The sequence below is a fragment of the Hemicordylus capensis genome, chromosome 4 (genome assembly GCF_027244095.1).
Source record: "Hemicordylus capensis ecotype Gifberg chromosome 4, rHemCap1.1.pri, whole genome shotgun sequence".
NCBI lineage: Eukaryota > Metazoa > Chordata > Lepidosauria > Squamata > Cordylidae > Hemicordylus > Hemicordylus capensis.
The window spans coordinates 313,891,622-313,905,477 of NC_069660.1; the positions used below are offsets into that span (position 1 = coordinate 313,891,622).

Consider the following 13,856-nt stretch of genomic DNA (forward strand, 5'->3'; position numbering starts at 1 on the left):
ATATGTGCATAGGTTACAAAATGTAAATGCTGTTTCCTTTTAGGTTAAGTTCAATGCTTGATAGTCCAAGGAGACTGACCATGGAGAAAATGGTTTCTAAAAGATATAATCTTCAATACATGATTAGTAAGCGCATGGTAATAAGTTTGCCTAATCTGCAAGATATCAAGCCAACGGATGTTCCAACTAGGAATTCATCTCTTCGGCGTATAGACACTCATCCTGGTAAGGGGAAAGGTAGCTGACCACCTAGTTGTTTGTTAATTTCAGTGTTGGATCCCTCCAACGTTCCTTACTTGCTGCTGTTGGTAGCCAAACTTGTAATTGTGAAGCCTCTGTAATTCAAGGGCCAAAAGTCATCTCTGAAAACAAAATGGCCCTGCTGGTGTTTTTTGTTTACATATCCATCTTAGGTTTGGAGGGGCCACCCTTGCAGTGTACTAAAGTCTCAGAGAGAGAGAAGCCCCAAGGAAGCAAAAGCCTTAAAAATAAGGGGATGGTTCAGTAATCCATTATGCCTTCCTTGAATTGATGGACTGTCAAAGTTAGAGGCCAAAGGCTGTGTGGGAACTAGCAGTGAATCAGTTTGGAAGTTACTTGATCAGCCCACACAGCTTTTTGTAGTGAGATGCAGGAAGTTGTGCCTCACCTGATTACTTGCTGCTTTGCCTTGGCGTGGAGGTGGGGGAACTTGGAAGAATTAGGTGCTCATGGCCAGGTTCCAGAAAGGATACAGTTCAGAAAGAGGTGTCGGACATGAATGTAGTGAAGAGTGTGCTCATTTTGGTGCTGACGTGTGCCCACACCTTACTTTGCGTCAAAGTGGCAAGTAATCAGCCAAGGCGTGAGCTCCGGTTCCTCACTACAAGTTGTGTGGATTGACCAGGTAACTTCCAAATTGATCTGTTGTAAGTTCCCGTGTAGAGTTTAGCCTCCAGCATTGTCATTCAGATTGATCTTTTGTTGTCAGTCTTGTCTAATAGTTTGGGCTTCCATTTATCACCAAACAAATTTCCAGTTTAGAATTATTTAGCAGACCTATGATTACTTTTTCCTGTTTGTGTTTTTTCAATCTTGAGCTCACTTCCTACATGCAGAACTTTTAAAAAGCTGAGATTTGATGGGTTTTCTCCCCCCACCCCCCGAATTAAGTTCTTGCTGAGGCTGTGTTTTGTATCTTTTCTAGGGATGTGCACGAACTGGTCCGGAGGCCATTCTAAAGGCTTCCGAACTGGTTCGAGAGCAGCGCCGGCTCGAAGGTTTGCCCCCGAGGGGTGGGGTGGCTCTTTAAGGGAGGGTGCACTTACCCCTCCCGCCGCTTTTTCCCCACTGGCGCTCCGTTTTTAGGGTAATCCCTGGGGCAGCAGCATACCTCCATGCGGACTCTTCCTCCGTTCTTGGCCAGAAGTGGCCGGAAGTATTGCTTGCACATGCACACATCACATGCACACGCAGGCGATACTTCCGGCCAAGAACGGGGGAAGGGGCAGCAGGGAAATATGCCGCTGCCCCATGGATTGCCCTAAAAATGGAGCGCTGGCGGGGGGAAAGTGTCAGGAGAGGTAAGTGCACCTTCCCCCTCCCTTAAAGAGCCACCCCCACCCGCATCGAACCGCACCTCCACGGTTCTGTGCACACCACTAATCTTTTCTCTTTCAGAAGGTCAGGCAGACCTTAGAAGCCAGTGTATCTAACTGTGAAGCTCTATTTCACTCTTTTTGCCACTCTGCTTGTCTTCTTTATCAGCAAGGAAATCTGTAGAACCTTAAACAAACCTTGCTAAAGTCAGTGAAATCAGAGTTTAAGGTGCAGCATAGTGAATTATGTGGTCCTTTTTGACTTTGGAATCTGATATCTCAGCAGTCCTTTTTGTTTTGTCCTTTTCCAGCTACAAGATCAACTTCGAAATCAGTGAGCACTTTCAAGATCCCAGAAATTCACTACCCACTGCTGGGTCACTGTGTTTCCTCTTACTATGCTGACTTTATCAACCACCTCAGCAGAGCTATAAACACTTTGCCCCCAGATAATTCTGCCCTTTTGGCAAGATATTTCTACCTTCGGGGACTTATTAGTCTGATGCAAGGAAAGCTTCTGAATGCACTTTCAGACTTCCAAAATCTGTATAAGACAGACATAAGGATATTCCCTACAGTCCTTGTGAGAAGAATGGTGGAAAACCTTTCTCCGTCTGACCATTCCCAAGCAGACCAGAAGCCAGAACTGAAGAGGCTGATAAGTCTAGTGATGGATAAGCAAAGGGAGGTAAACAAAGTGGATGACCATGTGAAGAACTTTGAGTTGCCAAAAACTCACATGCAGCTGGATGACTTCGTGAAACGCATTCAGGAATCTGGGATCGTTAAAGATATTGATACTATACAACGGCTATTTGATGCATTAACAGTAGGTGAGCAAAAATAATAGGGGAATAGCACATGTAGGCACTTTTGTCAGAACTGTTCATGCTTGCATTTTTCCAGTGCAGCTTTGCCCTGAATATGGCTATTTCTCCTCATGTAGTGATGTCCATTCCCTGATTTATTTGTGGATGCCTAGAAAATGCTAGCAAGTTGATTACTAGGATGTCAGTGGGGAATCTTGCATTTGGAATGCTTGTGCCTGAACTCCAGTCCCTACTTTAATCATAGACTGATGTGATGTGCAGGGTGATGTTTGTGGCAGGGCTTGGAAGTTGGCAGAAGTGAGGTGAAATTTCCCTTGCAACATGGCAGGACAATGCAGGTGGCTGGTTTATCTATCAGTTACATGCACACTGTAAGCTGTCCTTTGACAAATGATCATATGTAATAGCCTGTTCTCGATCTGTCTTCCTTCTCCAAATGGGAAGAGTTGTAGCCCATTGACTCTGGATGTGTGGATGGCTGACAAATGCAATAGGATTGCAAAATTGTTAATAATAACTAGAATTCAAGTTGTCCTTGATGTCAGTGGCTGCTATCTGTGTGTGCACTGGTGTAGAGTTCCAATATTGCTTACATATGAATGTTGCCATTTGTCTGATCTCTTAAAAGGAAACCTCTCTTGCTACTACAAGGGCTTTTGCCCTATTCCAGTGAACCTATGGAGCTGCCTTATATAGAGTCAGGCCATTGGTCCAGCTAGCCCAGTATTATCTACTCTGACTGACACTAACTCTCCAAGGGCACAGACATGGCTAGATATGACGTGGGGAATCTAAGAACAGGATCTCCTAAGCTTTTATTTAAATTAAATTTAAGAGCGGCCAGGTGGTAGGGGGATACTTTTTGTGTGTGACTGTCTCTGATGCTGTGGTTGGATATTTCAACCCTTTCCCCTGCACCATTTCTCAACTTAAAATCCCACTCCCTAAGCTGTTATACGCCCTGTGGGAGAAAACATACAGGTATCCATATGGCATTGGTTATTATACTTAAAAATTAATAATAGTTGATTGTTTTTCTTCTAGCTTGGCAATTCTACAGTTACGGTAGATGTGCTGAAGGGCAGTTTCGTTTGCTTCATATCTGTGGGACATAATGCACACCCTGCCATAAACTTGGGGGTGAAGTCTAATTGTTGCCTGGCACGGTTGCTCTTTCCTGTCTTTCCTCTGCTCAGCACCTCTCTTTTTGCTGGATTGGCTCTCTTGTGTGCTGTTTCCTTTTATTTGATATATCTAAATTCCTGATTGTGATGAAGTCGCTTCTGCCAGCCAAAACAAATGGGAGTTTGCTTGAAAGGGGAAGCAACAGTGGATGGGGCTATAATTCCAGGGGGAATGAAGAAGGAACAAAGACCACTTTGGTTGGAGGGGGCAACCAGGTAGCACTGTGTGAGGCTTGGTGTGTTTCTCCTTTAGGCAGTTCAGCCCCTTGCTGAGAAATAGGTTTCACTGAGGCCTTGAGTTCTTGCTGAGTAAACACTTGTTTCAGAGGAGGGGGATATGGAATACACAGGCTCTTAGCAAGGGACATAGCAAGGCTGGAGTTGGCCCTAGGACAAAAGGTGAAGGTGGGTCCTCCCCTCCCCCTGGCTTCGTTTTTCAAAGGGGTGTGAGGGAGAGAGTAAAGCGTAAGCTGTCTCCTGGATGGTGGCCCCTTGCCCAAGGGCCCAAAGACATTTGTCCCCCCGCCCCATGTTCAATTTTAGCTATGCCTCTGCTCTTAGGTGTGCCTTCAGTACACACACACGTAGCAGTGTGAGTGGAGTTTTTTTGTTCAAGAACTTTCTGATAGGGGTTGTAAACTGATTTCTTCGCTATCCCCAAATAATGGGTATGTGTGTGTGTTCCTTTTCTCTTCCAAGGGCCTAACGAAATGTGTTGTACTTTTTTGGACAAATCCCACTAGGCCAACATCCGTAGCTAAAGGATAAAGAGAAAAAGACCCCAAAGAATTTTGATTGAAAGAGCCAAACCAAACGTGATAGGAGCAGTCACTTTTAAAAATTTTGCTCACATGTTTGCCCCGTTCTCACACAATGAGCCGGGTCTCATGATTGGTGAGACCCGGTTTGTAAGAGTGAGCGGGGAGAGCGGGCTAAGCCCGACTCTCTACAATCGTGTGAATAGCCTCACTGTGAAGTGAGGGCTAATATTGAGAGTGGTTTGAACTCTATCCACTATAGCTCCCTGTTCTCAGTCACGTCAGGCATTTTCCCCTCCACTTGGCTCACTTCTGGTATCTGATAGAGTACCAGGAGAAAAGTTGTGGAAGAGACTTCAGTTCCTCTCATCTGCCGAGACCCTTTATACTTAAATGGGATACGTGACCACTGAATGTGGCTGCTCTGCTCAGGTCTCCTTTGGCCCTTAAATGGGCTGGAATAATCCCAAACTTCTGTTCTGTCTAGGGTTTCAAACTTTACCCAGGAATATCTCTCTCAAAATATAGAATGACACTTGGTGGCTTCTGCCATATGCCCCTTCTCAGGATGCCATCTTGCCAAATAACATGCCAGTTGTGTGGAAATGTTAACAGGAAATATGCTTCCTTGATTTAAGGACACCAGAAGCAAATAGATCCAGAAACATTTAAAGACTTTTACAAGTACTGGAAGGAAACGGAAGCAGAAGCTCAGGAAGTAAACCTACCACCTGCTGTAATTGAACGTTTAGACAAAAATGAGTGTGTCTATAAGTTATCGTGCTCAGTTAAAACTAACAAAGGAGTTGGGAAAATAGCAATGACTCAGAAGCGCTTGTTCCTCTTGACTGAAGGAGGACGGCCTACCTATGAAGAGATTGCAGCTTTCAGAGATATAGAGGTGAGTGTGACCTAGAGTCAGTAGCTGAATTTTAAAGATCTTTAGTTACCTAGTAACAGGTTTGAACGAACACCGATCCCACTGGAAAGAACTGTTCTAAAGAACGCCTACAAATGAATATTTCTGTGATGTGATGCTGCTGGAGGTGAGAGTTAAATACTTTTGACAACTATACTGTCTTGTGGCACCTTAAAGGCTAATACATGGATTTTGACACGAGCTTCCATCGACTAGAGCCCGCTTTGTCCGATATATGAAACATTATTTTCAGTTGGCAGAGATCTTTACTCCTATAAAGAGGAAAACAGTTGTCTACAGTAGGGCTTGTTTTTCTCTGTAGCTGTGTATGTTTGTGGTGGGGGAGAGTAGTGAGATAGGGCTGTAGCTCAGTAGTAGAGCATCTGCTTTGCATGTAGAAAGCCCCAGGTTCAATCCTTGGCAGCATCTCCAGGTAAGATATTGAAAGACTCCTGCCTGAAACCCTGGAGAGCCATTGCCAGTCCGTATAGACAATACTGAACTGGATGGACCAATGGTCTGACTCAGTAGAAGGCAGATTCCTATGTCTGTGTGTATCTGCTAGCTAAGGATATCACTTCATGCATCTCATGAAATGGGCTCTAGTCTCTGAAAGTTTGTTGTAATAAACTTGTGGCACCGTAAATGTGTGGTGCCTTGAATATGTTTATGCTGCAGCAGCCTCAAATCGCTACAATTCTGGAATTATTTTTAGGCACCTTATAGCTAAAAGAGGATTGGGTCTTCATTTTGTGCAGGAATTCACAGGATCATGTGAAATGCCTTGGCCTTTGGCATCAGTTTTACTGTAGCAAATTAATCATCAGTTGTATTACAGGAACATTTGGGGCAGGTTTGGCGACTCTTTCAGCATGGAGGACAGCACTGGAAACTTGCGTCATTACATAGCTGGACTCATTGGTGCAAACCTAGGACTAGAATTCTGCTGATCTGTAGTATGATCTGTTAGACATTTGTAATCCTTGGTTCTGTGCCTGTGCAGGACCTCACAGGTGGAATATACAAGCTCTTCATACTGCTCACTGCCCGCCTCTTGCGCTCAGCATGACTGTTTATTTTGGTTCTTGGAGTGCCTCTCCCTACTTTCTGACCGCCAAAGCATTCACCTCATTGGACTCTGCTGCTCGGTTGGATTTGGTTCTGTGGAAAAGAGAGTCAAACATTGGTCAGATCTTTCTGGTTTTGTACTTTTGGACTGGCTACTGGCAATTCTTCTTGGATTTTGGATATTGACTTGGTTTATTTTTGGAATCCGACTGCTTTTTGGTTTGATGCGGCTTGGCTTTCAATTTCTCCATGGACGTTAAAAAAATGTGTTTTGGGAAGCTCCCCACCACAGATCTCCACAACTCCTGTTTACTCTGTCTGGGGGAGGATCATAACACCAGGACTTGCAAGATTTGCACATCCCTCTCCTTCCAGACATTTAAGAATGGAGCGCTCCATCTTCAGGTGGCACTTTATGAGCAGGCACTTCACCCTCCGACACCGATGCTGCGGTCTCTGAAAACAACAAGGTTGGTGTTGACATCTGTGCCTAGAGGGAGGGTTGTTGTGGCCGCACACCTACAACCTCCTGTAGCAAGAGGCAAATCCACATCGGGAGAGCATGTGTCAGAACGGTCAGCTGAGGTTTCCAAGGATTCCTCCTCTGCAGTCCACCATAAAAAACACAAGACAAAAGAGAAAGTTTCTGATGAGGAAATGCCCGCCTTGTCGCCTGCGAGGAAACACGAGCAGGTTGGCACCACAGCAACCTCAATTTTGAGGAAGCAGCGACCTCATTGCCAACCTCCACCAGCAGCGATCTCTTTGCAACCTCCAAGACCATTAGCTACTACTAGTACTAGCTGGGTTCCTCATACGATGCAGCCTGTTCTAATCTCCAAGCCTCAATCTGCACTCACAGCGGCAGCGCAAGAATGATCAGACCAACAAATTAGTCATACACAGCATACTCAGGAAATTGCAGCTCTGATAGAATGTGTAATATTTTCTGGGGAGGATTATGATACATCTTCAGAATCAGATGCTGGTTCAGCAGGCACAGAACAACCATCTGATCCATCAACTGATGAAAATGTTCCAGCAAGACCATCCAGTTCGCTAACAGAGGAAATGAAGGCCTATCATGTGCAGGTGGCAGAGATGGTGGAAGCTTTAGGTTTGGAAATTATTAAACAGTCATTGGAAATACAGGATTTGGTGTACGATTTCATGTCAGCTTTGCATGCTGCTCAACCTGATTTATTTATTGTTAAATTTATATACCGCCTTTCATTAAAACAATCCCAAGTTGTGCTCCCTATGCTTCCTATAATATCAAAAGCGGCACAGCCAGCATGGGACTCTCTAGCTTCACCCACACCAACTTCTAAGAGATTGGATGGTTTATACAGGGTGCAGGAGGGAGATGGCTCTTCCTTGCTAAAACACCCTCCACCTAATTCTCTGGTAATTGACTGTGCAACTAGTAGTAAGTCAAGTCACTGCCATTCCACTCAAGTAGATTTACTACGACAACAAATATTTATATACTGCTTTTCAAAGTTCCCATAGCAGTTTACATAGATATATATAATTAATTAAAATGGTTGTCTGTCCCCAAAGAACTCACAGTCTAAAAAAGAAACATAAGATAGACACCAGCCACAGTCACTGGAGGGATGCTGTGGAATGGGGATGGATGGGGCCAGTGTTCCCTCTAAAGTGTGTGCGCGCACACAAGTTTTTGAATGTCCGCTCAGTTAATTTTAGCTCCTGCTCAGATTGAATCAGGCAAGTCCCACTCTGAATATACCTGCACACACACTGCCTTGATACTGCTGCCCAGAACAAAACTCATTCTGCACATGGATGAAAAACATTAGAGAGCACACTAGATATGACCAGTTGCTCTTCCCCTGCTAAATAAAGAGAACCACCACTTTTAAGATAAGGAGGGTCAGAAACTTGACAGTATGGACAGAGAGTATATGTCACTGCTTGTCTTTCAACAAAAAATGGCTAATTCTATGGCCTGTCTGGCAAAATATCACCACTCCATTTGGCGCTCTCTCTCTCTCTCTCTCTCTCTCTCTCTCTCTCTCTCTCTCTCTCTCTCTCTCTATCTCTGTATGCCACCTAAGGGTGCAGCAGGGACGTGACTTGTTTAGCAAGCCAGAGGTTACCGGTTTGAATCCCCGCTGGTATGTTTCCTAGATTATGGGAAACACCTCTATCGGGCAGCAGCGATCTAGGAAGATGCTGAAAGGCATTATCTCATACTGGCGGGAGATGGCAATGGTCAACCCCTCCTGTATTCTACCAAAGACAACCACAGGGCTCTGTGGTCACTAGGAGTCGATACCAACCCGATGGCACACTTTACCTTTACACACCTATATACCCCGAAGACCTTCCGGAGGAGTTCCAAAATAAATCGAAGGATACCTTTGTGAAATCCACTGATATTACGAGGCAGCACCTCAGTACTGAGAAGCATTTGGTGGGACGGAATCCAGATCATTAGCCACTTCCGTTTCAATAAGATGCCATGTGTTCAGGTAACCTACAGACAGACATGAAAGATAAAATAGAAGTTACAAAAAGTAGAGCTGTCACATACTATCAAAGCACACTCTACTAGAGCTTTGGCAACTTCAGCTGCACATCTGTTTGGAATACAGGCAGAGGACATCTGTAAAGTGGCAACGTGGTCTTTGGAGCTGCTTTTTGTGAGACATTATGCAATTGACATATGTTCTGCTGCAGAACAAATTTTGAAAGAGGTGTCTTGAAAAGGGACTTGCAGTAACTTCTGCTCTCTCCTCCCTGGGAAAGCTTGCTAATCACCCAGGATTATGAATGGGGTAGTTTATGAGCACCACGAGGACATGGATATTCCACCCACGAGGTCCTGCTTAGGTGGAGAACCCAGTATTATGAATGTCCACAGAACACTTACAGATGATAAGTTACAAGTGAGCAACCTGGTTTTTTTTCTGGCCTGGAAGTGAAAACGCATTTTAGTAAGATGCTGCAAGGTGATGCATAAAGAATCTGATATGGGTTGTATATTTCCTACTTCCTTTGCCTAGAAAAAAGCAAGTCTCTGTAAAGAGCTTTCTGTTGGGGGATTGAAATGTTATCATAAAAGATTTCAGGGCTCTAATTGATGACTAGATAAAACACATTTCACCTTGCTTCAATTTAAGTTCTTATTTCCCTCTTTGGATTTCTTTTTCCTCAGGAAGTGAAGAGTACTACTGTTACCTTTTTCCTCCTCCGAATTCCCACTCTGAAAATAAAAGCCATGTCCAAAAAGGAAGTCTTTGAAGCCAATCTTAAAACAGAATGTGACCTTTGGCACTTGATGATAAAAGAAATGTGGGCTGGGAAAAAAATGGCAGATGATCACAAGGTTTGACACTTTGTATTGGCTACTGAAATGTCTTCGTTGTTGAAAATGTTTTGTGTGTTTCCTCCATCTTGTTAAGACAAGTAGTTGGCTGGTTGATTGATTGATTAAGTGCCGTCAAGTCAGTGTCGACTCTTAGCGGCCACATAGATAGATTCTTTCCAGGATGATCAGTCCTCAACGTGGCCTTTAAGGTCTCTCAGTGGTGCAGTCATTGCCGGTGTAACCGAATCCATCCACCTTGCTACTGGTCATCTTCTCTTTCCTTCAACTTTTCCCAGCATTATGGACTTCTCAAGGGAGCTGGGTTTTTGCATAATGTGTCAAAAGTATGAAAGTTTGAGCCTGGTCATTTGTGCCTTGAGTGAAAATTGTGGATTGATTTGTTCTATGATCCATTTGTTTGTTTTTCCTGGCTGTCCATGGTACCCTCAAAAGTCTTCTCCAGCACCAATGTTCAAAAACGTCAATCCTTTTTCTGTCTTGCTTCTTCAAAGTCCAGCTTTTTCATCCATAACCACATGGATAGAAAAAGACAAGTAATACAGTAATAAAACATATTTGGAATGAACTGGAGGAAATTTAGTGCTATAGATCAGCTTTGGGTAGATCTTTGGGCATATTGCTGTGAAATATATACAGGATGAGCCTTTTTATAAGGTCAGAAGGTAAAGTGCAAGTTGCAATAATGGCTTTTATTTGTGTCTCTCCCCATCCCTTCCAGGATCCTCAATATATTCAGCAAGCACTTACCAATGTTCTCCTGATGGATGCAGTGGTGGGTGCATTGCAGTCCTCCTCCAAAATTATTTATGCTGCTTCCAAACTATCCTATTTTGACAAGATGAAGAATGAAGGTGAGCTGGATTGTGGCTTGATTTCACCCCTAGTTCTGCTATGCTGATAAACCCCACCATGCTACTGTGGAGGCAGTCAAGCCCAGGAATGGCTTGAAGCCTAGATATGAGTATGGCAGCGGTGCACACACAAGCTCCTGGCCAGGCTCAGTTGTGATAGGAAGAAGATCCTAGGTGCTGCGACTGCGTTGACCATTCTCCATTCTCTATGTTTTGTTTTTCTTTTTGCGGCTGACCTTTCTCTTTTTGGAAGCTTTTGATGTACAATAAGGGGACACAGTGGTTTCCTCTTATCCCTAAACGTCATTTAGCAAACATCTCTCTCTGTTTTTGTTTTTTTCCCCCAGTGCCCATGATGGTCCCCAAAACAACTGCAGAAACACTGAAGCACAAGATCAACCCATCGGCCGGTGAAACTCTTCCACAGGCAGTGGAGGTCTTGCTTTATACACCAGGTATGAAGGTGGCACAGCGGGGAAGCAGCTTGCCTAGGGAGCAAGAGGCTGTTAGTTCGTATCCTCGCCAGTCTGCTTCCTAGACGGTGCCCAGTAAATATATATTTCTAGTTGCCTATATCGGGCAGCAACAATATAAGAAGGTGCTGGAGGCGGATGCTCACTTCCGTGACAATGGCAAAGGCATAATCTCATACTGTGCAGGAGAAAGGCAATGGCAAACCCCTCCTGTATTCTACTAAGAAAACTACATGGCTCTGTGGTTGCCGGGAGTTGACACCGACTTGAAGGCACAATCTTTCCTTTCCTTTTATAAAGGGATTGCTAGGGAGCTGTCCTTACTATATAATGTTACTTCTTAACATTGTATAGTAGGGATTTGGCTTATCCCATTTTGTCTTCTTGATAGCCCTGTTGGTAGGGTATGTTGAGAAAGAGAAAGAGAGAGAGATCTGTTTAAGGCCACCCTGTGCATTTTCTGGCCGGGACGGGCGGGTGGGATTTGGACCTGCTCCCAGGCCAACACTCAGTTCACCAGTGCTGCGTGGACTAAGTAAGTGGTGGGTAATGCAGTAATTCAGAAGCCACTCTTTTAGTTGAAAGCCTTGGTAGGCTCAGTTGTGTTGAACTTTGTGGAAGGCACAAAGGGTCATATGCTAAGCTAGGTTTATTGTCAAGCAATAATAGTTGAGGGAATTCTTAGTAGTATTTACTACACAGCATCAAAAATACTGGCTGTTAAGCCAGCGTGGTGTAGTGGTTAGAGTGCTGGACTAGGACTGGGGAGAGCCGAGTTCAAATCCCCATTCAACCATGATACTTGCTGAGTGACTCTGGGCCAGTCCCTTCTCTCTCAGCCTAGTCTACTTCACAAGGTTGTTGTGAGGAGAAACTTAAGTATGTAGTACACCGCTCTGGGCTCCTTGGAGGAAGAGCGGGATATATATAAATAAATAAAAGCCTGGGTGTCTTCTAGCGTGCAGACAGGGATGACCAGCTTCTTATTCTTTGTTGACTAGTATGTGGCTTAGCAACACTTTTGTCACAAACCCATTTGACAGCCGTTTCTCTCTCTCATCACTATTTAGGGCAGCTTGATCCAGCAGAAAGGCATGGAGATGCCCATCCGAAATTATGGTGTGCTTTAGATGAAGGGAAGGTGGTTGTGTTTGATGCGTCTTCATGGACTAGACAACACTGTTTTAAAGTGGGGAGCTCTAAACTGGTAAGTAATGTTTAGTGTGAGGATATGGATCAAGAATTATTTGATCATATAAAACCAATGCTGAAAATGGACTGGTTTTATAAAGCTTTTTGGAATCTTCCACCATGATGACCTTTTGTTCTAGGAGCTCTAGTGAGCCCCTGGTGGCGCAGTGGAAAAACTGCTGCCCTGTAGCCAGAAGGTTACAAGTTCGATCCTGACCAGGGGCTCAAGGTTGACTCAGCCTTCCATCCTTCCGAGGTCGGTAAAATGAGTACCCAGAATGTTGGGGGCAATATGCTAAATCATTGTAAACTGCTTAGAGAGCTCCGGCTATAAAGCGGTATATAAATGTAAGTGCTAAGTGCTATTGCTATATGGCAACAGATGTGTCTATTCCCTACCCACCCACCCATCAACCACTTTTTCTTCTTTCTTCCTGGACTATGTGTACATGGATACCCTACTGGTGATTCATGCCAGACATGCTGCATGTAATGTAAAAATGTCAATGCTTGGGAAGTGAATGGTAGCCCGCGGGCCAGTGGCACCCCCCCTCCTGTCAACCCTCAGTGTGGCCCCCTGACATCATTGGGCCTGTGTGAAGCTTCGGCCAAAGCCTCCCTGGAGCTGTCCAGAGATGACCATTCTCACTGTGCAGTGCAGATCTTTGCCCAGAACTGGGGGGAAGCAGAGCCGTTAACTGAGCTCTTTAAGGGAAGCGGAGCCGTCTTGAGCCCCTGCAGCACCATCTTGGAAGGCCTGCACGGAGCGTCAGGAAGTGTAGCCCTTCCCTGCACTTTCCCCTTGGAGCTCTCAGAGAAGGCTCTGTCTCTCTTAAAGGGCTCTCCCAGCCCTGAGTAAAGTGCAGTACGGTGCAGAGATCAGCACCGTGGGAAATGGCTCTCGCATCAGAGAGTTTGTTTCTTTTTTCTTTTTTCGCCCAAATGGCCCTCACTTGAAAAATAGTGAAGATCACTGTGTTAGTCTCTTCTGAACTCACGTTGCGGTTTTGTTACTGTTGGAAAACATCAGGGGTTCAGAGGGGGGGAGGTCCTGGGCAGGCAGCGAGACCCAGGTGTGCAGGCTTGAGAGTGATAGGTCCCAGAGGAACTGAGAGATGCAAAATACAGTTTCAAATTCCTGTTCTGTACTAGTGGGTTTTGTCTTATCTCCTTTTGTTGGAGGTAAGGGTGTTCATTTTTGTTCAGCAAAGATACAGGTGAAACTCGGAAAATTAGAATATCGTGCAAAAGTCCATTAATTTCAGTAATGCAAATTAAAAGGTGAAACTGATATATGAGTATAAGCATGCATATGTATTCAGTACTTGGTTTGGGCCCCTTTTGCAGCAATTACTGCCTCAATGCGGCGTGGCATGGATGCTATCAGCCTGTGGCACTGATGAGGTATTATGGAAGACCAGGATGCTTCATTAGCGGCCTTCAGCAATTCTGCATTGTTTGGTCTCATGTCTCTCATCCTTCTCTTGGCAATGCCCCATAGATTCTCTATGGGGTCAGGTCAGGCGAGTTTGCTGGCCAATCAAGCACAGTACACTGTATACTTTTCAGAGGTCCGATATTGTTCTATTCTTCAATCCTTGTCTTCTTGGTTCCATGTAATATTCTAATTTTCTGAGATTGTGGATT

General features: G+C 44.6%; 1 protein-coding gene across 3 annotated transcripts in view; it reads left to right on the top strand.

Moving 5' to 3' along the window:
* The window catches only part of DENND3 (DENN domain containing 3), a 52,903-nt gene that overhangs the window by 31,796 nt on the left and 7,251 nt on the right, over positions 1-13,856 (top strand). For all 3 annotated transcript variants that reach the window (XM_053250372.1, XM_053250373.1, XM_053250375.1), the window contains 7 exons: positions 44-225; positions 1,889-2,410; positions 4,988-5,250; positions 9,521-9,691; positions 10,413-10,545; positions 10,893-11,000; positions 12,089-12,225. In XM_053250372.1, coding sequence (XP_053106347.1) covers positions 44-225; positions 1,889-2,410; positions 4,988-5,250; positions 9,521-9,691; positions 10,413-10,545; positions 10,893-11,000; positions 12,089-12,225 — 1,516 coding nt within the window. The remainder of the gene's footprint in view (positions 1-43; positions 226-1,888; positions 2,411-4,987; positions 5,251-9,520; positions 9,692-10,412; positions 10,546-10,892; positions 11,001-12,088; positions 12,226-13,856) is intronic.